The sequence below is a fragment of the Strix aluco genome, chromosome 24 (genome assembly GCF_031877795.1).
Source record: "Strix aluco isolate bStrAlu1 chromosome 24, bStrAlu1.hap1, whole genome shotgun sequence".
Taxonomy (NCBI): Eukaryota; Metazoa; Chordata; class Aves; order Strigiformes; family Strigidae; genus Strix; species Strix aluco.
This window is the reverse complement of record NC_133954.1, coordinates 2,090,845-2,115,322: the sequence shown is the minus strand read 5'-3', so window position 1 is coordinate 2,115,322 and position 24,478 is coordinate 2,090,845. Positions and strand designations below refer to the sequence as shown.

General features: G+C 48.4%; 1 protein-coding gene across 27 annotated transcripts in view; it reads right to left on the bottom strand.

Moving 5' to 3' along the window:
- Positions 1–24,478, bottom strand: part of LOC141934040 (hydrocephalus-inducing protein homolog) — a 163,703-nt gene that overhangs the window by 123,188 nt on the left and 16,037 nt on the right. For 26 of the 27 annotated variants that reach the window (XM_074849200.1, XM_074849210.1, XM_074849209.1 and 23 more), the window contains 4 exons: positions 23,793–23,912; positions 19,199–19,333; positions 12,211–12,410; positions 6,267–6,391 (listed from right to left, as the gene is read on the bottom strand). In XM_074849200.1, coding sequence (XP_074705301.1) covers positions 6,267–6,391; positions 12,211–12,410; positions 19,199–19,333; positions 23,793–23,912 — 580 coding nt within the window. Of the gene's footprint in view, positions 1–6,266; positions 6,392–12,210; positions 12,411–19,198; positions 19,334–20,059; positions 20,668–23,792; positions 23,913–24,478 lie in introns of those variants that run through there. The other variant, XM_074849220.1, reaches the window with a different exon arrangement.

Here is a 24,478-nt window from a genome sequence, read left to right as displayed (position 1 = left end):
AAGCTTTGGATTCAAAAGGGGCTGCTGCTTAGGAAGTGGAAGATTTCCCCACCTCTTAGCACTTGTAAGCAGCTACTATAAATCTGCCTGGTGTGGAAGGAATGGAGAAGTGCATGAAGATGAACAACAGCAGGCTGGAGTGGCAGTGGCACACAGCGGTGGCCGTCAGAAGCTCACGGTCTGTTGCCATGAATTTAGCTCAACAGTAACTTAACGCTACTCACAGCAACGTCAGAGCCCCTGTAAACACTGGCACAAGACTAAGATTAAAACTAGAAAATGTTTTCGGTGTTCCCACCCTGGTATCCTGCACAATACAGGGACGACTCAAGTATGTAACAAGGTAGGGAGTTTGCTCAGACAAGTACTGAGCCTCCTCCGTTCTGGCTGAAGTCAGTGCAAATTGAGAACACTCAGGTTGCTGCGTGTTGGAATGGAAAATGCAGCACAACAAGGGCTAAACCTCAGTTAAACCCTGCTGCCTGTCCACATGCATCAGTGGATTTACAAAGGAGAAGAAAGAGAAAGGAAAAGGCTTGATCCAGAGACTACATCAATAGGATTTTCATTTCATTTTCAAACAAGTTCCTGGAAGCCACTGATTGCAATGCCAGCCTTGCCAGACAGATGACAAGACCCCTTGTCAAAAGGGGGTTCTTAAAGGAAAGAGAACAGAGCTCTACAAAGGTGGCTGTTTTCTCCAAAGCCTACACAAAACCACAGATGACTATCACAGCAAGGCAGTGCTTTTCTCGGATGCTTTATCCTTGTGGGTAGCTGAGATGTTCAGAGGTGCTGGCACATCCACGCTACAGTTCCTTGTTCAGCCTCAAACAGCAACAAACAGCCAGGGCTGGGATTTCATGAGTTGCCTGCATGTGCACAGTGACACTAACACCACTAACCACCCAAGCCCTTGTGTGGGTGGCCTCATTTACCAAAGTAAGCCGGTTCAGCCAAACCCAGCACCAATTTTACCTGAGCAAAGGGATTCAGCATCCCGACACGTTTACATTCCCAGCTGGCAAGCCCAGGCTGATCCAGGCGGGAGCTGAGCTGTCACTAACACGGCTGACAATTCCCCCTGGCCCATTTCAGTGCGATGCAGCCCCTACTCCAGTTTATCGCCGTGGCCAAGATGCACAGGCTTTGCTTCCCCTGCTGCCAGCCAAGCACACCCAGCTCTGCAGTCCCCCATCATCTCCACCAAACCCAGACGGCTCTACTACATCACTGCAAACTCGCTGTCATTGCACAGGTGACTAAAGAGCTCCACAGCAGCATTTGTAAACATGCCTTCATTTCTCCTGTGATCTCCTGCCTCATTTTCCCCATTGGAGATGAAACATCAGTGTTTTCTCAAGCTGGCAGTTACCACTCCAGAGGCTGCTGCAGCACAGAAAAGCTGTCTGTGGTTAGACCAAGAAGGGCAGAGGCTGCTCAGGGCAGTGGCTCAGGGCATCCTGTGTAGGGTGAAGACCTGGATCCACCTCTGATACCCCCCTGTAACCCTGAGCATTGCTGCCACACTGAGGACAGCAATTTCCATTCAGCTGAGATCTACCCAGGAAATATTTTAATGCTATTTTTTCTTCTTGCATTGCCCCAAGGAAATCGTATCTATCCTACAGGCATCCACGCTGGCTGAGAGGATGGCGAGGATCACCGACCTGCTCATCACGCTCACTCCAGACACCCAGAGGGCTGGCAGCTCTAGAGGCAGCCCACACAGGCAGGTACTGATCAACCCCAACCACACCTCACGGTAGCTCTCTGGTGCTCAGTACCAAAATTCCCTGCAGCAACCCCTTAGCGCGGCCAGCCTAAGCACCTGGCTGTCGGCCAGCCTGCGGGGCTGGAGGGGACACCAGAGGGACTAGAGGGACACTGCCAGGGAGGGGACATCTCGGGCCAGGGCTTGCTTCTCCAGGCTGCAGTCTAATGCTGGTAACACGAGGCTGATGACGTTCTGCCCTACATCCAGCCAGCAGCAATGGAGGGAAGCGATGCTGGGGACCCCGTACGGTCAGGGCCAGCCAGCAAAGCTCGGAGGCAGGGGAACGAGGCAGCCAGAGCCTTCCCCGACCCAGGGCAGGGCAAGCTCAGCTCCACATCATCTCCAGCTCCCACTGTGCTGCACTGGAGAAACACATTTAGCTGCTCTCTTCTCCCAAACAGAAGTAACCTGATTCTGGCAGAGATCAAGTTTTGCTCCCCAGGGCTCAGGAGGGGAGACATTACTTCATCTACTTCCCATGGGGACAGTAACTAACCCAGCGCAGGAAAACTCAATCCGATTGACAACTACAGAGCTGGAGGCAGACGCTGCCCACATCTTCAACCTGCCCTTGAAATAATTAACCCAGGAGCTGAAGCTGAGCGCTCCCTTCTTGCCCTGGGTGCGCAGAGCCACAAAGGCGGCTCTGAGCCTGGGTCTGTGATCCACAGCAAACAAGCTGAGACTTGCTTGAGGAGAGCTTTGCTCAGGAACTCAGCCCTCCCCATAAATTGTGTAGGAACTTGATGGAAAACAGGGTATTAATCTGCCAAATACCCAGGTGGTTCCTCAGCAGGCTTTTAGCACGAGGCTAGAGGCTTCCAGTGGGACTAAAGCCACTGAGAACTATTGCTGTGCCCATCTCTTCTGGGGAAGCTGCTTTCGGGGGCTCTGCACCAAGAGGAGACAGGACAGTAATGGAGCAGACACTCCTCCCTGAGGGCTGGCTCTTCTTGGACACGCTGGCTCCTAACATTCACATACGAGTACTGGCTCTGATCTCTCCCCTCAAAGAGGGCGAGAGCCTGCCCCCAGACTTTTGCTTCTGCGTTAGTCTCGCAGAGCCACCAAAGGGAAGTGACCTGCATAATTACTCTTACTACTGGCAGCAATAAAAGCATCTCAGTACAGAGTGTCTGTCAGCCATGTACAAGCTCAGAGAGGCTTTGCTAATTACTGAAGTTTCCTGTGCTGACAAAGGGATCCCCAGGGATGTGGTGACTGATGGGGAAAAACTGTGCAGAGGAATTTCAGCACCACACAACAGATCCCCTGGACTAGAAGCATGTTTTAGCACCTTGCCACAGGGTCCAGTGGGCACTGCAGGCACCCACATACAAGCACAGAATCTGGTCCTACACCTTGAAGACCACCCATCAGACCACAGTAGGTACTTCTTGGAGACAGGAGTCTAACGTAGGTCAGGATTTAGGGAGCTCTGAGGAGAAGCAATCCTCCTTCCACAACTCCCAGCATCTCTCCAGCACCTCCTGTCTCTGGCAGCCTCCTTTACTCCCATGGAGCGCCTGACACAGATGTTCTTGTTTCTGGGTGCTACGGGACTGCTGAGTTTGTTTTGCACCTCTGGCACAGCTCTGGGAAGCTGTCACACATCTCCTTAACTACGTGCCCCTGAGCGAAGCTCACCCTCCCACGCCAAGCTGGTGCTACACTGGCAGGTTGCAATAAACATCACGACTGCAGCAAACCGGGTCTGATGTACAAACAGCAGCACTCAGGGCAAGCAGCTTGGGCATCTCACTTGAGCACCGCTTGAGGGCTAAAAGAGTATCTAAGCTTTATGAATACTGACTTGGTTGAGACTAGACTTCACAAACTTATTTTCCCACATCCACACGGGGCAGTCTAAAAGTCATCTGGGAAGGGCCGAGCCACCAACAGGATTTTTAGTGGCACTGAGTGCCGAACCCCTTCCAAACCCGTATGTGTGCTTGGCATGCAGGCTTCAGAAACCCCTTCTGATACCATAACCTGACGTTAAGGTGATGAATAGGGACGTGCTGTAGCCCAGAACATCCCAAGTCACCCTCATCTCAGTATGAGCTGGGATTTTTCCCACCCAGACCCATGTACATGGGGGAAATGGAGGAGTTTGGACATGTAAAGCAGTGAAGGCCAAATTTTCCATTGTAAATCATTATGCTCTTAGCAGCAAAGACATTTTCTTCACACTCACCTGTAAAGTTTGTAGCAACATGACTACCACCACATAGACAGTCTATCCAGGGGACAACACCTGTGCTCCTAACCAGGACAGTCTAAAGGACGCACAATTCAAATCAACCAAATAACAGGCAAAGGGAAGAGCTCCATGTTTGCTTAAGCAATGCTAGGGACAGATTTGACTCAAGTTCAGCAAAAACTAAACCCACGCAACATGCACCTGATCCTGCGTCAGTCACACTAACAACAGTGTGATTCACTGAGAACTACTGCCACTTGTGAGCAAGTCAATACAGACACACAGTAAAGCAAGGAAAATGCCTCCCAACACCCTACACTGATATTTTGCTCTTAGTGCCTCTGTTTCATAAGAAACAGTCTGCTGGTGGCTCTGAAAGAGCAACCCAGCTGCTTTCTGTATGCGAGTCGCAGGGAGTCTGACTTAGCGCAGGACAAATCAGCCAGGGCTCGCCCCGCCGGGTTGGGTAACATTGTCTGCTGCTCTGCACTACACCTGCAACAAGCAGCTTTTAAGACTGATTAAATGTTTCGGTTTCACTTCAGCAATTAATCTCAGCAGCCTTTTACTTATTTGTATGCTTCAAAGCTTGAGAGATAATCCCTTAATTATTCCTTGCTCTCCTTCTCAGTCTGTGGTTTATTGAAAAACAACTGCAGCGCTGCACTGACAGGCAGGAAGGAATCCTGCCTTCATCTCCCAGGTGGCTGCACCATGTTCCGGGGAGGTTGCCTATCCCAGAGCCAGCAGATAGTTTGGTCCCTGTGGCCTATCCATGAAAATCACTTCTGCAAAGATTAACCATGGAGGAATCAGGTGTTTCAGTAAGAACAAGACTCAGGTTTTCAAAGCAAGCTGTGAAGATCCTGGCCCTGGATTCTTCACTTGGACTGTTCATTTCACATGGTATAAACCCCACAGCCCTAACCTCTAGTGTAGTCAGCCCTGATCTAACCCAGAAAAAGATCTATCCTCTGAAGTTTATCCTATAGGTTCCCTATATGCATACAAATGAGAGAAATGTCCTTCTCTATCTGAAATTTCAGTAGTTCTGTCAAGACAGTGTTACCCAAACCAATGAGCTTCTCTGAGTGAGCACAAACCATTCTCTGTGAATGTGTCATTGACTGAAAAATATTAAACAAAGCTGTGATAACTCAGAAGCCTACAAAGAGCATTTGGAAAATATAGGAGCACTTCTAGAACTACAAACTCAAGACAATAAAATGCTCGTTGCTGGGCTAAAGCATCACAGCAGCACCCAGGTGAGGACATCACACTTCCCAGGACCGAAGTTCAGGAACAGGGACAAAACAAATCTCTCTTTCAGGCAAGAGAAAATGCACACCAAATGCATTCAGGCAACTGAGGAAGTGTCTTGACCAGCATCACAAGATACCTCTGCTGAACAAAGGCAGACAGAGGCATTTTAACATCACACCTTTTTCTTGAGTTTTTCCCACTTACTCTTAAAGTGACTTACAAAGCTGACAGCATTTCTGTGGCCTGAGCTTGGCTTCTCGTACCCTAGTATAAATTTTACACCTATCTCGGGAGGCAGCGAGCACTCCCTGCCAAACCCCAAGAGCCCTCAAGTCCTGGCTGCTTCAGTCCTGATGCTGTGAAGTGTGGGATGTAGGTGGGTAGAGGGCAACATAAAAAAAGGGTCTGTGACAAGACAATGGAGAAGCAGTACAGGGGACAGAGGTGTGTAAGAGACATACATTTAGAGAGAGTCCGACAGACACATGCATTCCCCACGTTACACTTCAAACAGAGCATTGTCTAGGAATAACACTTCACACCTGCATGCGCACACTGCAATGGAGAATCAAGGTTGCTCCTTCCTCCACTCAGCAACTCCCAGCAAAACAGCCTGCCAAAAATCTCATTCCTGCTTGAGGGGATCCACTTTAACAACCCCCTAAACACCAACTATTTGTTACTTTTTCCCTGAGGTAAAGGACAGGGGAGGCACACCTGGAGAGGGAATTAAGGTGGCTGCAACAACGGGAAATGATGGTAGATGACTGTCACAGGGGCATGCTGGGTAGAGAACACCGTGCTGACACCAGGGATGGACCAGCACAGAGCCACACAGGACACACAGAACAGACTCAGCCTTTGTCCCTTATCTGCTCCCTTCTAAGCACTGAAACGTGCAGAGGTTTTGAAAGAAAAGCTCTTAGAAGTAGTTTGTAAAGCAAGTTTAACATTATTCTGCTTAGAAAGGGCTCTGTTCTGAAGGATGCAGAGAGCGTGCACCACGCAGTGCCCAGCACTTACCTGTGTCATAGTGAACTACCAGGGAACTGGAATGATCCCCAGTCTTCAGCGGGTGAAACTCCACTGTTACTTGCATGGCATCACCGATCCCAAGAGTCCCGATGGAGGGATCCACAGAGAAGGGGCTGCAACGCAGAGACAGAGACACGTCAGGGCTACTGTGGGCGATTTGGGGACTATACTCCTTTTGCAGTCTGCTCCACTTCAGCTCACTTGTGCAAGCAAGAAGCAAACAAGCCACAGTCAGTAGGAAAAAAAACCAGAACACAGAGGATCAGAAATGGCGCTGCTGACTCATTTCTGAAGAGATCCAGCTCTCTGAACACCCTGTGGTGTCAAACGACCTCATCTCCCCCACAGTCTGCATCCCCTTCTCTGCAGGGAGGCTCAGGAGTCCGACCGCTAGCAATACAGCCAGAGGATGGGTTTTGAGGAGTACAGAGAGGGTGAGAGCTATCTGCCTGCACAACTTGACACTGACTTCCTCAGGAATCTGTCTTTCCCTGCCACCTATAAACTCCACCTCAAGAGATGCAAATGTCAGGGCATTACCTGTCCCAGTGACACTGCAGCCTAGGAATCAGACAGGGAGGATAAGTGTCTTTCTGGAAGACCAGAGAATAGTTATGGTTTAAATTGCAGAATTTATTTTTTTTACCTTGAAAACATCCTAGTTTAGCCTAAGAAAGGGCACATTTCATCGGCATTACAATGAAAGCTGCTCTAAGGAACAATCAGAAAAAGCTGAATAAGTGCAAAGGCAGATTAGAGCGATACAACAACATGGAAACAAGACACGGGAGGAGGATCCCACGTACAGCCTGAACATTAAACCCCCGGCTACATGAAGTGCCATTACCAGGAGCACGTCAAGGCGAGTTTAACAGGAGGTTTTCTGTGTATTCACAAGCACTGCAATCTGGGACTCTGGGTTGTAATCCAAGCTCGGTAACTGTTTGCTTGGCCCACCAGGCAAATTCTGTGCAACGCACTGGAAATAATTATGAAAATGTGTTGGGGTACTTTGGATTTAATATGAGCAATTATGATTTGTCACCAGGTAAACAGCTCTTGGCTGACAGACACAAAACTCTGTGCTTTAATGCAAAGGGACAAGTCAGGTGAAACATGCTTCTGCAGCTGGGCTTCGTGGCTCTTCTACAGCCCCACTTAGAAAACAGAAGTTATTGGGTTTAGTGCTTTGCTGGTGGTCAATTTGTCACCTTAAAAACATGTTCTGGAGAGTTTTATCATAAATAGAGAATGCAACACACACACAAATATTGAGAACAACTGGAGCCATGCGCAAGCTGAACTTTGTTCATGTGAGTAGTGACAGCTGATGAAATTGTTGCAGTTTCTGCTCATTAAGGAGATATCGCTGCAATTAGGGGCCTGACCTGCTCCCATTACAACCAGCGAGAGCATTGCCACCGAAGCACGGGGCCTGCAACGTTTGTGTGCTGGAGAGAGAGGAGGAAAGACAAGGCACCACCACCCTCAAAACTGGGCTGTTCTACTCGGTCCTGCATCCGCACTGATGGTTATGCCAGGACTGCTGCAGGTCTCTGCCAGGGCTTGGGTGGGATCATTGCCTGGTGTGGGAAAGGCAGAGATTTTGGTTTTTTCCCGTTTTTTTTTTTTTTTTTTTCAGAAATGTTGCCAGAACAGAAAAGCTGCTAGTTAAGGGGGATCCCAGGCAACACTTCAGCACTACCTCCCATCCCATCACCTTCCTACTCCTTCCCCATGTCTACATACTCCTGCCCTCAGATGGATGGGATGGGATGGGAATAACACTCCTGAAGATATCTTCATCTCTTCAAATTATCAGAAGAGGAGGATCCAACCAAGTTCAGGACTCAGTTCTCAGGACTGAGAAACAGAGCACAAATCAGACACTGCATGTCCTACATCCCACCCCATGATGTACCCACAAGACAACTCTCTTACTGCTGTAGCAGGAGCTCATTATTCCTCACATGGACCTGGTTCTCCAAGACCCAGAGATGCAAGCTCCATGGTTAAACTCCCCTGAATTTCAGTCACCGTCACTAAGCTGTTGTCTGCAGCCTACGGATAAGAAGAGATGCTAAGGAGACATCCCTGACACATTGTCATAGCCAAATGAAAACCACTGCCGAGAGATGACGCTAGCGGGATAGACGTTGGCTTTTTATCCATTAAGTGTGAGCTGTTCTTTAGGATAATTCTCATCCTGTTAGATCTACCCTTTTAATGAATCACTGCTGCTCCTGAAAGACAGAAAAGGTTTGGAGGTTTTTTAATCGCTCATTTTCTTCTGACATGCTTTTTAACTATGTCTGTTGTAGGTTTCCTTTGTTGTACATCTAAACTTTCACAAGTCCAGATCTCCCAATGGCACCTTGCAGTCCCCAGCTTGTATAAACTTATCTAGCCACACCAATTAAGGAGACCTGCCCATCAGTACTTGCCGAGATCTTGCCTGTTATTGCCCTTCAGAAAGAAAGCAACACTAGATTCGTAAGCAATTTCATAATGATATATTTTGGCATTTACATCTTGCTTACTTTCACCAGGCAACAGCTCCCCATCTTGACAGTTGGGCATCCCATGATGATACCAAAGGCCAAATACTGACAGAATTGAGAAACACGACTGACAAGTGAACAAAGCTGGCAGTTCTGTGGCCCAGGCTCTCAAACCACCATGCTGCCTGTTCTCCTGCAACCACACCTTTGGCACATGCAGTGTGCAAGGAGGCTGCAATACGCTTCAAGTGCCGTGGCGTGTTTATCTTCTGCAGCCAACCTTTCTTTGGTCTACTGGTGCATTATACAATCATCTGAGTTTGGGAGAATCGATTTCATTACAAGCTACCTCCAAACCCAAGGAAGACAGTAAAAGTACTGGTGATTGAATTGCCTCTTCTGTCCACTAGGATCTATTGTAGGAAAAAAACAAAGGTTGTTTAATCTTAGCATATATTATTTTTTAGTAATGGTATAACAGCCAAAGCCAAGCAGTATAACTATTCCAGTAAACCCAGTCTGCTACAGTCAAAGCATCCAAGACACCATCTCTGTGCTGAAAAATCCTGTGTGGAGTCAGCATCTCGCAAGCTCTGTATTTCCCTCTCTCACTGCACCTAGGCTCTACTTTCATGTCCTTGGATGGTCTCTGCACGTCCTATGGTAACTCGCCAGTCTCACGCCTCCATGCAGCGTATGGGTACTACAGGGAGAGATGCAAGGGGGCTCAAGGCACTGTGACTCACAGGATGATCTCCTGAGCTTTCAGAGCTTGGTGGGGACACTCCTAAATGGATCTTATCTCGGACTGATCCCCTCTAGCCCCACAGCATGGCACAGCGCAACGTCAGCAATGTCAGGAAAAGGCAGTGCTGCACTGAGATCTGCTTCCAGACACCATTTTCAAGTGGAATGTACTGGAATGACATTTATCTCTGTGAATGTCATGGAGCAGAAACTCATTATCCTGCCTTAACAATGAGACAACAGGAAGAGACTTTCTCTATTTATACTATTCTTATTTTTTATTACCATGCTATGCAGTTAAGGGCTGGGTGACATGCAGAGGGAGGAGAGGCACAAAGCCAGACTGCATAACGGCGAGGGCTTTGGTGGTTTTCTCCCTTCATGAAAAAGTGGTCAAAATGCAGCCATGCTTCTGGTAGAAACCATGGCAAGGGAGAGCTCCGAATGGGGAACAGCAGAAGGATGCTGAATTGGCCCCATGGCTTCACTTAAGAGCTCTTCCCTGGAGGGAAATGCACAACAGAAAACATCAAAGCCTTTAGATAAATGAGTAACGGGCAGGGAACGTCATCATGAAGTGACCAGATGCAAGAGCTGAGCTCTCAGTACTGAGGGGAAAGGTTAGGATTGGAGATGGGCTGAGAAATGCACTGAAGGTGAAGGCAAACAGGTTATGCTTGGTGCCACAGAGAAGGAAATCCAGAGAAAAGCAGCGAGGAAACATGACATGAGCAGCACGATGGACTAGGAAATGGTGGCATCTGCAGCTGACTTGTGAATGGGCAAGAGCCTGAATTTGCTCAGGCCAGAAAGCACAAGTTTAAATTATTTAGATAGAGAATAAAGGATACAGAGGTCACCTGATGATCTATAAGCTTAGACAGATCTCTCACTCCCTTCTACTGCACTAATCATCCTCCTCCTCCTCCTCTCACATGCAAGCATGTATTTTTAAATACTCTTTTAAGAGTATTTGAAAAGAAATCTGAATGAAAGTCAGGGCAACTTAATTAGAATAAAATGTTACTTATATTCAAAGATTTAAATCATCTGTTTGAAATTTCAAAGTGGCTGTCAAAAGTTCTCAATGAAATGGAAGAGATGGCAGATGCCCTCAGCTGACAAGGGAAATCATACCAGCGTTCCATCCCTGTACACATGCAATCCAGTTGTTCAGAATATTTTTTTGTGTAGTTTGAAATAAAACGTTTGCAATGCTTCCCATTTCTTTATTGCAAATCAGGACTGAAATATTTAATTGCCGAAGTTCAAAAACTCTTAAAATCCATATCAAGCAGGATTCGACATGTGCTGTATCACTCAATAGAAGAGCTGGAGAGTACATTGCAAAAAGATGCTAGACTTTACTGAGTATTTATTTTGGTGGCAACAGCTAGATCTGGAGATCCCAGAGGAAAACTGTGCAGTGATTTACAAGTTCCTGCCTACATGTTTCAACAGTGAAAAGAAGCAGCCTCCTTAAATAGCATCCTAGCAGGCTGCTTAAACAACCTTGACAGGCTTTGGTGCAAGCTCTTGAACCCTCACGTTTCACAAGAGAAAAGTAAAAAGTAGCCTTTTGAGCCCTATTTTCCTGGAGAAGTTGAAGCAACACAGGTGCACCAAGTCAGACCGCTGGTCTTTGCTGCATTCTTGACCTCAGCTCCTATACCAAGACCTCCAGGACCAAGCAACTCACCACAAATTACCAGCCAACTGAACCAGTTTCCCTGCAGCTGCATCACCCTCTCCCATTGAGCAAACTGGGAAACCGGTGACTGTCTTCTGAGACCAAAAGGAGCAGGACAGGCTGTCCACAACACAACTCATGTCAGGCGTTTGATTCGGGACCAGCGGAACACCACATGCTTGCAGCCTCCCAGAGCATGGGTGTCTTTGGCCGACACTGGTATGTAACCGTTTCAGAAGGTACTCAGGATCAGGAGGTTGCAAGCTGGGTACTTACAGATTTGAGCACTCTGCAGGAAATCTGGGAGACATAAAGCTCTAGAAGAAAAGGCCCCCAACCCATGCACCAGACACTTGCTGCATCTTTTGCCTGCACCCTCATTAGCATGCTGCTTTGGGGCTGTGGTGCAGTTTTGAAGCCAGTGTCTGCTCATCTCCACCTAAAAGCTCATTCTACTTAATATTTGGTCCCAGGGACCAGACCAAACCTACTGGAAAACAAAGTTCCTGGACCACACAGTGTTCTTGTCAGGGCCCTCAATACGATCTCTAAAGGCACTTGCAAATAAAGACACAGCTGCTGATAAATTCTTAAATGTCTCTCTCACCAGCTCACAGTTTGCCCATTTCTTAACACCCCGTTTGGTCTACAGGAACCGAGCTCCTAGAGCTGTCGCCTGCCACGCAGCATCTTACACAGCCCACGGGCAGCCAGGTTGCCTTCCTTTGCTCTTTCAATCTAACAGAATCAGTCTTGCAAGATGCTGCGTTGGAGACACCCCTGCAGTACAAAACCTCGCTGCAGCACGCAGAGTTTTATCAAAGGTTGCGTCACGCTTAAAACACTATAAGCAACAGCAAACCCCACGTGTCCTGCCCGTTTCCAGCTACGGCTGCAATACAGCAGCTCAGATGCTCTGGTTCCGTGTTGTTACTGTTTACCAACCCTGTTATCATGCAACAGTGTTTTGCACAAAGAAGACGAGCTCCTTTACCTCTCAGTGCTGATGCGGTAGCGAGCCTCCCGGTTACCGATGTTGCGAACCAGCAGAGTTTTCTGGGAGCTGTACTTGACTGGACAGATGGAGAAGTTCAGCTGGTCAGGGAAGTCCAGGATAGCTCGGGCACCGATAGCTCGGATTGGCACAATAAACTTTCCCCTTTCTGTGATGCAGGTGAGCTGGTAGAAATAATCCTGCAGGGAAAGAAACAATCTCAGCATAGTGCATTCAGTACCATCCCATGGCAGAAGAAAAACTGCTGTTTTCTATGACTCTAACAGTAGCATCCAGCAATGTCAAAGGACTTTTTACCTTAGTGACCTTTCATTCCTGCAGCGTGACTTGAACAGGGCTGTTAACTTGCAAAGAAGAAATAATCCCACTGATTCACCTGCTTTCACAGCAAGCTGGCAGAACCAGACAAAATTATCTGATACTTTGATTCGGAGGCACCAAAATAGAGCAATTTCATGTAAGGGATTACAGCAGTAACGAGAACCCGCTTCGATCACCACCACAAATGATCAAAGGCTCCACTAAGCACCCAGTTGTGCCACAGCACTAACTCCAATCCCAGCAACGCAGCGACCTCACTGACGCTGGCCAGGGGACGCTCAGGTGCAGTTTCAAAAGGACTTTGCCTCATGCACGACCAACACTCAGTCTTCGGGGAAATATTTAACAAGCTGGACATGGGAATTGTTTTAATGTCAGGTGAAGGTAGGGTTACTTGTGTATTTCCCACCCCTTCCCAGAGCATTATAGGGACAAGGCTGGGGACACACACCCTTAAAAAGCTATCTGATCTATCTCCCCACTCCAGAACTGGCTCAGCTCTACACCCAAACTATTCTTGCAAGATGTTTGACAAGTACTTAAAAGCACTAACAATTCCACCCCTGCCCTCAGCAGCCTACTCCAGCTCTACCCTAGACTTAAGAGTTCGTCCTGTGTCTAATCTCAGTTTCCCTTTCCAGCTCACCTAGCCTCAGGGGACGTGGGAAATAGCTTTGCTTCCTCTCTGCTGCAGGGTTGATGCCTTGTTAGCATGCCTGCCTGAGGCAGGTGGTAGCAGGAGCTGCAGATGGGAGACACTGGGACAGCCCTGCCAGAGCAAACTCAGCTGTGCTACTCCCCTCATTGGCTTGTTCACAAAAGAGACAGACAGTCCCCTCAGCTGTCTGGCCTTTAGCAGCAGGAAGGCAAATCAAATCACCAAAATCATTTTACTGTAGGGAGGAGCAGATCCATCTCCAGATGGACGGTGTGGCATCGCAGGGCTGCAACTATCCCCTTGCCCCCGCTGAAAGCACCGGTAAAACTGTTGCAGCAGGGCCAGGAGCCATTACCTCCAGCAGCTCTCTTAGCCATGAGTTGATGGAAGCTCTGCACCTTATCACTCACTTGCTGTCCTGATCTTTTTTCCTCGGTGCTTTGAAGCCGTCTGATATTTTTATCATTGTTGAAGCAGCAAGCAGATAATTTGATTTAGGAATTGCACACAACAAACTCTCTTAACCAGAACAGATTCAGATTCCTCTGTGCTTGGGATTTCCTGCTCTCCCGCCCCCTCCAATCCTGGAAGGGCCCTAAGGCAGCCAGACGAGGCACAGACACAGAGCTACTGCTTTAACACAACAATTAACACCCAGCGCTACCCACCAGCTGGGGTTTAAGGTTGCTGTAACAGATGCTGTCACAGCCAAGATGTGAAAAGAATAAAGAAGGATCTTTTTCTCTAATAATATCAAATATTCACACTGGACCTCGCAGAAGGGCTTTTGCTTCTCGTATTTGGAAGGTAAAATACCAGGAAGGAAACTGCAGCAAATGACCTGCAGAACTGAATATCACATTTCAGGAGAGCGTTTCATCTTCAGCAAGTCTGTCTGAATTAGCAATTTTGTACTCAATCCTGCAGCCTAAGCCATCTAAAATAAAAGGTACGGGCAGCCCATGTGAATTTAAAGCACCTACTATCTGGGTACTTCACATCCTGGACTGTTTAGAACCTCAGAAACTGCATTAGCAAATGAAGAATGCTATTCACTTTTGTTGTTGTTGTTGTTACTGTGGCCACACTACTGTAACAAAGGCACTGTAAATCCACTTGAAAGCTGCCTGCCTTGTTAAGTCTTGGCATGCCATATTTACTTCTCTCTCTCTTCCAGATGCCACGTTGACAGAGGATGATGCAAGGAGTTCAGATCAGCAGGGAGATAAAGAAAAAAGAAACCTCAACAGTTGGAGATATTTAAGGGAAATAATAGGAAACCATTTTCAAGTCACTGTCATTGCTAAGGAGCAAGTGGATCCACAGCAATGTACAGAAGAGCCCAAGGAATAAATGCCTCCCCCAGGTGTAACCCCCCCAAAAACAAGCACATGCCACCTTCCAGCTCTGGGGCCGGGGAGGGGCACTGGGACTGCCTGCCCCGGGAAAGGGACTTCTCCAGGTACACAAGGGCAAGGCTAAAGCAACGAGAATTTGGCCTCAGAGACAACCACGACCTTGAGAGAGCAAGTTGCCTCTCGCCATTCATGCACACGCACGTTGCGTGCCGAGCCCCTTCTCCAGGGACGCCCTGGGACGCTGCATCCTGTACAAGGCTGGACTCAGCTCTTCAGAGTGCCCTGACCCTTCAGCCACACTCTGTGACCCACCAGAATGGGACCTTGCACCAAGCTGAACGCAGCCTCGGGCCAAACGGGGGGAAAGCCAAGGGAAGAGGGGTGCCAGGCAGAAGCTGGCTGCTCATGCTACTGTGAACCCACAGTCCCGTGAGCTTTTGCAAGCTGAATCACCTCCCTCGGGAGGAGATAGAGGCTGCAGTTCTCCACTGCAGCACTGCCCTGCGTTACCAGCTCTGCTAGGCACTTGCTTACAGTCTGCGGGTACAGCTGGAACCAGTTTACAGCCTTGTTTTACTTTGCAACTGCAAACCCTTAGACGGTTTCAAACCAGGTTTCTAAATAAGCATGCCTGGGTGAGAGAGGGGTTGCATCACTTCCATGCTTTAAAGATTGGTTTTAGACCCACCAGCTTCAGTCTACAGATTTTCATGAAAATACAACTTCATCCTTCTTACAAGTCCTCTCCCAGTTTCAAGGAAAACACCTGTCACTGTACAATGGTTCCTCTTCTCTTATTCACCTTCCAGAAGCAATAAGTTACAAGCTCTGGCCTGCAAAGTATCACCACTGGCATTTGAATTCGCACCCAATGCAATTAAAGAACTGCTTGTGTCTCAGAGGTGTCAGTTCAGGCTCTTTGCAAACTCAGGCTAACATTAATTACTGTCACAGTGACAGCAACCCTAACTGCCCAGTACACCAGCAAACGAGGTGTCGGTTTGCTGCGTAACCAATCCTAAATACTTCACTGAACTCCTTGCAGCAGACAACTGCAAAGAAGAGATCCTTGTAGCACGAGGCAACATAGCAAGTCAAGCAGGGAAAGCTCCCTGCTGAAACCAGGATATCATAAAGGCTGGGAAATAAGGGCCATGAAAAGAGAGGAGAGACTGGAGGGTGAAGACAGCTTCCCATGAGAAAGGGTGGCCCTTCTCCTGCCTTCCTCAGCCACCAACCCACAGGAGGCTTTGAAATCAGTCACTTTGCTCCAGGTTCATTTTGCATGGGGCCATCTGCCTTGATTTTCTGCCCCTTTCCTCCCCGCAAAAGTCATCTTAAAAGTGTACTTGGAATAGCTTCTGTGTGCTACCAACATCTAACAGTGCCCGACTGAATTTTAATTTCAGTAATGCAATAACTCATCGGCCTGTCATATTTCATATTAATCAATGAGCATTAATTGTCTCCACTGAGCATCAGTAATGAATTTGGCAAACCTTACAGACTGAACTTGAATATATTGTATTACCACAGCAAAAAGAGCGAGAGGACAAAACAGAATAAGCTGTGCTGTGTATTCATATGCTTCTTGCTTCCTTCTTCCTTTAAGATAATCTATTAATAAGCCAAAGGACACACACAAAGGTATGTATTCCTGTCCATTGCCAGTCAGTTCCACAATGGTTTCCAATTAGGCAGAGACTGTCAGACCATAATGCAAGGACACCCGAACACAGGGTGGCACGAGAACACCCACACCGTGCAGCTGAAGCCCTAACACAGAAATGTGTACATCAGAAGCAGCAAGAGTAACTAATTGGAAATGTTGCCCAACAGAAAAATTGGCATTTCTTATTTCTGAGGCAAGTGCCAATAAACAGAGACATGTCAGCTATTTATTTACTTTCTGACAGTCCAATCCTGTGGCACATTCCCAAATGACTGCAAGAAAATAGGAAACTGCTCATTTTTCAAGCAAGCGCTCCATGGCACATGGCATTTCAGCCACTAACGACTCACATGGTCCTTTGATTTAGGGATTAGCTGCAATTTTACTCCCTTGAATCAGGAGTGACTTCGCTGAAGTCAGACTGACCCCGGGGAAGAACATATCAAACCAACTCCACAGCAGGAGGACTGCCCAGCCCTGGCAGAGGGGCTTGTACCTGCGTCCCAGCTCACTGGGTGATCCACCATCCCTGCAGATGATGGAGCAGCAGAGGGGCAGAGGCTGTTCAAAGGCAGCACTCGCAAGCCTTCCACAACTAACACACAGGTACTCTGCATGCAGGGCACTGCCAGCCCAGCGCAGGTGGGTCTACAGAACCATTTCCCAAAGCCTCTTTGCTAAGGGGTTTTCAAGGTGCCGTGCACCTCCTGACTGCGCTATTGATGCATTTCTAGCTGAGCTACAGCACTCTGGTGCTTCGCTGGCCCACACTCCATCAAGTACGAGACAAAATGTTCGATTCGTACAAAATTCTGACTCTGCTGTATAAATCCCCACGTGCTCCTCGCTGAGCAGCACGCATCCCTCTGCCCATGCCCTGCACAACCCCCAGTGCAGCAGAAACCACCGGAGTGTCACTGGAGCTGTGCACAGGACCTCTCGCTGGCAGAGCTCCCTGCTCCATACACTCGCCAGTTCAAGGGCAAGACAAGGGACAAAGTATTAGACATCGGTGTTCTTGAGGGTTCTCTCACCCTACTTGTATTTGTGGTGATGTTCACGTGCTGCTCTGCTGCCTCTCTAAACTTGAAGAGCAGCACTTTGCCCTTCATGGGCACCAGTTTACCTCTGCGACCCCCAAAAAGAACACTAATTAATATGAATAAATCACATTTTGAAGGCACCAGCGTACTTTGCAAAGCCTACCCCCATGAGATTAAGCTCTTGTGTCACTTGGGTAGTTTGGAGAACTGCCCTAGGACAACATAATTTTAATCCTAAATATTAATGATGTTAAATAATTTCTCAGTCCCTCCAAAGGAACAGATTATTTCACAAGCATGGGGCGCTAGGGACCACAGGGCATTTCCTCTTTAGTTTTCTATATCCATGCTGTTTGAGGATAGGACAAAGTGTTAAACTATATCTAAGCAGCAAGATGAAAAAGCAGGTACGCCCAAAGAGATCGTGCACCTCTGGCCGGCTGCAGAAACATCTGCTGGCTCAAAGCTATCCCCTAGCCTCGCCTCTCCAACAAAGTCATGCGAAGAACAGTGCTAAGAGGTAGCAGGATGCTGGTGGAAGGACTCAGCCTGCCTGTCCTTGTTTCCCTGCAATGCTTCCTCCCTTCCATGCCAGGTATTAAATTCCTCTGTACTAACAAGCCTCCAGATAACAGCATTGACCCTTCCCATCACAGCACTGAGAATCAGACCTGCCAGGGCCACAGCACTGATGTGCAAAGGCACAGCGTGTTTGGCATGGAAGAGGTGCCAGCTGGCAGAGCAACCACAGTAACACGCATGACGACACAGCCACCCTGCAGGCTCTGGGTAATGTGTCTGCCTGCAGCTTGTACCTGCCCGTTTATTCCCGTACATGCTCATTCAGGCAGATGTCTCAAAGCCACCTGCAGCCCAACAACCTCCTGCCGAGTTAGGGACATCTAGAGCTCAGTGTGCCTATGCCAGGCTGGCTCCCTGCCACCTGCACAGCCCTCCCTCTGCCCCAGACTTGCAGCTGCATCACAGACAGACAAGTGTCCTCAGGGACAGCACAGCTGCAAGGCTTGAAAACAGAGGGGATGGAAAAGCACCATCTGCTCCAGTCCAGGGTGAGGCAGGGAAGTGGCTGCCCGATCGGAAACAGAAAAGCTCTCTGGATCTATTTGTTCCTCTAGTATTTTCCATAATAATTAAACCCCTACCATTGGGTAGAGATGGCTAAACACCAATACCCCACCCTGCCATTTTCCTACTGTTCCACGTGCATCTTCCCTCACGAACGCTCAAGGAAGCGCAGGGAGGGAAAGCACAGCCCGTCAGTCCCTGCTGCAGCAGCTAACAGCATCCTGCAGTGCCAAGAGGGGACCAGCTGCAGACTGCCGGACCACAGCCTGGAGCAGACCCCACAGCAGGCTGTGGGCTATAACCAGTGCGTAAAAACCACGATGACTTCAGACATAATGTTCCGCTGTCTCGCTACCGTGTCCAACATGCTAGGCATTAAGGTGACTCCAGTTTTCAAAGGTGGCGGTCTCCACTCTGATCAAGCTCACTTCGGGTCCTCCAAATAACAGGTCACTTTTAAAAGACCTCTGTATCTACCGTTAGTGGAGCAAACCGATAATCACACAGCAGTGGACAGACACCAGAAACCAACACCTTGGGAGGCCGCCCCACCACAGACGGCAGACTCTCTTATCTCTGAAACCAGCGGACACGACATCAAATGTTCCATCACTGAAGGATACAAATGGTCTGAAACACATAGGAGCCTCCAGCCTATGAGAGCATAATATTCACCATGGGGAAAGAGTTTCCCCTGATTCTAGATCCAGGGCAACCCCGCTGGAAGCAGGACAGTCCTCAAACCCACACCAGATGCCCTGTTCTGAATCCAGCCCTGCAGGTTCAGCTTCCACTGAAGGCACCAACCTCTCTGGACCTCCAGTCTCACCTTGTTCTCCTCAGGGGTGAACTGGATGTGGAAAGTTGAACACATGCCAGGTGCTACCTTACAGCACACACCACCGGGGCTGGTCAACTTGAAGTAAGGCGACGTCTCCAAGACAATCTTCACCAGCCGAGGAACCTGCAGGAAAGACAGGAAACTATGATTTTGCCACTCATATGGAAACATGAGGAGAAAATACCTGGCCATGCCCTGGGGACATCCCGCGTTAACCACCTTTCCAAAGCACTTTTAACTCTTGAGGTTGTCACAACCCAGACTGGAAGCCTAGAGAGTCGCAAGGGTGATCCCCTCGGGTTAAATTAAGGTGAAATGACACCAAATGACCAGTAAAAATGTTTTGCTTGCGGTTGAAAACAATTTAAAACAATTTAAACTTGGAAAAGGATAATAAGCAATGTGGTCTCTAAGGAAGGGAAAGGGAAAGGGAAAGGGAAAGGGAAAGGGAAAGGGAAAGGGAAAGGGAAAGGGAAAGGGAAAGGGAAAGGGAAAGGGAAAGGGAAAGGGAAAGGGAAAGGGAAAGGGAAAGGGAAAGGGAAAGGGAAAGGGAAAGGGAAAGGGAAAGGGAAAGGGAAAGGGAGAGGGAGAGGGAGAGGGAAAGGGAGAGGGAGAGGGAGAGGGAGAGGGAGAGGGAGAGGGAGAGGGAGAGGGAGAGGGAGAGGGAGAGGGAGAGGGAGAGGGAGAGGGAGAGGGAGAGGGAGAGGGAGAGGGAGAGGGAGAGGGAGAGGGAGAGGGAGAGGGAGAGGGAGAGGGAGAGGGAAAGGGAAAGGGAAAGGGAAAGGGAAAGGGAAAGGGAAAGGGAAAGGGAAAGGGAAAGGGAAGAGTCAAAGCAATCCGGATCAGCACCCCTGGATCCAGCGCTGTCTCAGGTCTGACCATCCTGGGTGGTGAGTGCACACACAGCAAAGTTTCTGTCGCCTTTTCAGTTCATCTTATCAGCTGGTCAGCGTACTTCTGCTTCTGGGGCAGAAATGCTCACCTCTTGTCAGGCCTTGTTGCCTCTTCAATGGTGAAGGCACCAAGTCGTTAGCAAGGCAAGCATGGTGCCTGGCTTACACAATAGAGCCACACAGTACCGGGCTTACCCAGTGCAGACAGTGATTAGCAGTCTTTGTGCTTGAGGGGGAACTTTTGGTTTCACTCAGTTTCCCCCCTTTGAGGCCCACATAAGGAGTTTGTCAATACAACTGCAAGGGAGCGGGGGTGCAGCCTTCCATACACTCCCGCTCCCTCGGGTGACATTCCTTAGAGTAATCACAAAGGCCACAGCTTGTCCTGGAGGTTTTCTCTGTCGATGAATGTTTGAGGCATCAGTTCCTTCAGTTCCTTACAGAGGTACATGCACCTAATACACCAGGATGGAATCCATCCTGCCAGGGCAAAATAGCCCTATGCCAGAGGCAGTAGGGCAACACCCTGCTGTGAAGGAATCACCGAGCAGGTGAGACACCAGCAGTGCCAGAGATAATACCTGAATCAAGTCATCCACATATCAACCAGTCCAAAGAACCTGCGGGCTTCTGCCTGCACACCCCCAAGCAGTCATGACTCTGGAGGGGGATGAAATACCTGAAGGCAAAACAGTACCTGTTATACTGGGGGGAGGAAGAAATTCACTTCTAACATACTGGGTTTGAGTGGGGCAGTCAAGCTGCAGTGCTACAGTCATGCAGGCAGAGCAGCAAGAGGAGGAGACCACAGACACAGCAAAAGGAGGAACATAGGAAGACAAAGAGACAAGAAACAAGGAGATGGCTAAGGGAATTTAAAGGGGGCTGTAGAGAAGCAAGGGAGAAGCCCACCACACTACAAGGAAAGGCTGATGCAGAAGATGAGAGCGGTCAATTTGCCAAAATGATGGAAAGCCAGACAACCCCCCAGGCTGGGCCTATCAATTATGGCCTTAAGAGGCATTTTCTGCCTTGAGATGCATGACCAGCACTGACTCACAGTGTGGTTTCATTATTAAAAGCCACTCTTGGCTCTCTGGAGGCTCTTGCTGTCTGGTGTCTGTAGCCAGGCAGCTGCCAGTGCAGGCAAGGCAGATTTCTGGGCATTCCTCCCCACACCCAGGAGTCCAGGCAGGCACCTTGCTGCAAGTTTCTGCCCTCTGGGATACCACAAGCACAGAGACAGCAAATAGGTGTTTTCTAGCACACTGATATCAACCCCTGAGCACCAAATCTCATCTCAGAAAGTCTAAAACAGGCAATTTTGACTGACAGGCAGCTACGCTGATAAACAACAAACCTACGTGAGGCTTGGGGAAGAACGGAGGTTCATTCTTCACCACCCGCTCGAGCCTGATAACCCCTGGCCAAGGAGTCCTGAAGTCTCCAAATGCCCTTTGGTCCCAGCAGTGCCTTGGGACAGCAAGTTCCAGGAGCCAATTTCACACTGCAGACAAACATTTTGGTCACCAAGTCCCTTGGGAGATGAGCTAAGACCTTCAGCAAAAGCCACCCAGAACATCGCTGAGGGTGGTGAGGAGCAGCCTGAAGACAGAAAAGCAATTTTACAACACACAGGGGAGAGCAGTAACTATACAGCAAAGCACTTCTGTATTTGAATGATTACAGAGCCTCTATCTGGAACATATACTTTGCTGTCAGCTGGATTTTTACGGAGCAGACAACCTCAGGCTACCATGCAGTATAGGTCAGTGTGATTTGGAGGAATCTGTGAAACTGGTGAGAAAACTTTGAGACAGAGTACAGTGTTGCTGGACATCACCAAAAGCCAAAAAATTAGACTATAACCACGTCTCTTGGGATTATCATCTCTATTTTTGCTTACTTAAATATGCCAAGGATTTTCCTTAAAGCTGATCTTACTTTTACACCAGAGCTGTCCAATGGCTGAGGTCTTACTAGCTTCAAAACTAATTCCTTTTGGAAAAAATCAACAGCTCACACATTGCCTCCCCTTTACAGGGCATACAAATCACAAGGTGCAGCTGTACAAGTTTATTATTTTTTACTGGGAATAGCAGAAATGTTGATGCAGATGTTCTTTTCCACTTGAGGAAGCATGAATAGAGCAAATTGACTGTTTGCCTGTTGGCTGGTACTTGGCAACCACAAATATTTTGAAGTGCCGCCTGGATAACGGAGCAGCTGAAGCCAAAAGCCTTAATGGGAACAAAGCAGAGCCATAGGAAAAAGAGAAACTGAGGCACATTTTAATCAGGAAACGGATACCTACAGCAAAGAGTGCCCAGAATCAGTGTGGACCCCGTGAATGGTATCCCTTGGACAGGGGCACCCACGCTGCTCTTTCCAGTATTCCCAAGCTAAACGCCAGGCCAGGAATGGCGCAGGACTCTCCAGGAATAACTGAGGGACCACCCTGCAACTGTCTTTGCCAAAGGGTCTTCCATTTTCAACCATGTCCCTGTCAAAACCTGTTATCTCAGAATATACTTTGACTTCTCTTGCTGTTCCCCCACCTGCAACAGCTTTTTTTGTCCACTTGTTTGTTTTCCAACAAGACTGGTAGATTTGGAGGGGGGGTTAATTCACGTGCTCTCACGGACACTTCCATCTGCCCATCCTGCCCCCCTCTCACGTATACATCTTACTCTTCATTACAGAACAGTATCTTTAATTACACCTTTTTCTGAACTTTCTCTGCTTCCAGAACACTTACTCTTACGTGTCAACAGAAACCCTTGCGTGTACAATGTTCTCTCCCAGAGCACTTTCCCACTCAGCTCCTTTCTTCCCTCCTGTCTTTTCCCACCAGCTGCTCTTGGCACATGCCTCATTCAAGCAAACGTTTCCCCTGCCGAAATTCAAAAGGTCTCAATTTTCCTCTTTACAGTGCAACAACATTGCTGACATTTTTCAACTTTTCCCTTCTCAACTTTCCTGGGAAATCTCAAAATGATCACAATTTTTTCAAGTAAAGGTGGAGACCTTCAAGAGAACATTACTCTGGATGTGCTGTGGTTCTCCAAAGGGAAAGCAGAGAGCCCGTTGCTTAGAAAAACCTGAGCAGAACTGCATTAAGCTTAGCAGGAGCCTGAAGTGGCACCTAAAGGCCTCCCACTGCTTCTGCTAAATCAGTCTGTTTCCCCTGCTGCTTCAAAACACCCCTCCTGGAGTGCTAATGCCACTAACCATAACCTCCTCCAGCATGAAGGGGAGAAGGCTCAAGCCCTGGGCTTTGACAGCGAGCTGCACAGAGGCAGCTAAACAGGCTGTGAGAGGCAGAGGCGTCCTGCCAGAAACCAAGATTAACCAGGGAGCCACCAGCACATGGTGCACACTCGAGGTAAAGCAGGAGAGCAGGTAAGAACTGTACAACCCTCAACGTTCCCATCAATCCAGGGCTTTCAAGGGGAAGGACGCTGACTAGAAAAGCTCCTTTGTGTTAGATACCACCAATGCGTGGCCAAAATCAGGGGGAGAATCCCCAGCATGGGAAGATTTCCACCATCCTGCAGAATAAAGGTGGTGAGACATTTTATTCTGGGTGTGCTGTGCTGCAGCAGATAATTTGTTATGCTGTAAACCACAGGAATTACACTGCTCTCCTCTTCGAGCACAGTGTTAAACCTCCGCATCCCAGCACTTACCTTGTCAGTGTTCCTCAGAATCAGTGGCACTTCGTAGACCTCAAAGGGGATGTAGTTCTGAAATACCACCTCTGAAGGAAAAGGCTGAAACACGCTCTGTTCCAGGTCAACTGCTGAGAACTGGAGAGGCAAGACAGAGCAGTGAGAGGAGGGTCAGCTGCTGGGAGAAAGATTCATGAAAGAATCCTACACCGATCTCCAGTGGAGTACAGTCTCTTGGTGAGTACATCAGCGTGGCTCATGCTAGGCAAACAGCCCCCCACCTGTGTTCTGAGCTGATCAAAAGTTTCTGGACCACACTGAGCAGGCTCAAGCTAAGAAGCTCTTTTGGTGGGTGTTCCTCCAGGTTTCCTTCTCCAGAATGCAAGGCAGTGCTTACTGCCAGCAGAGCCCTGTGCTGACGTGGTCACACAGCTCCAGAGCACTTCCTGGAAGAGCCACGAGCACTCATGGAGCAAGCGAAACCCAAGAATTTACATGAGACTCCATGGGAAACAATTTTGGGATGATCTTTACTCTGAGACAGAGAGACCGAGTCCCACACATCCCTAAATATCTTTTTTGATAGAGAGCCTAGAAACCAGTTAGAAGACAACACTACCAGAGGAGGTAAGGCTAAAAAGAAGGTAACACAGTAGTTGGGAAAAAGACAAAGGAGGTGAATGCTGGATAGTGATAAGGTTTAG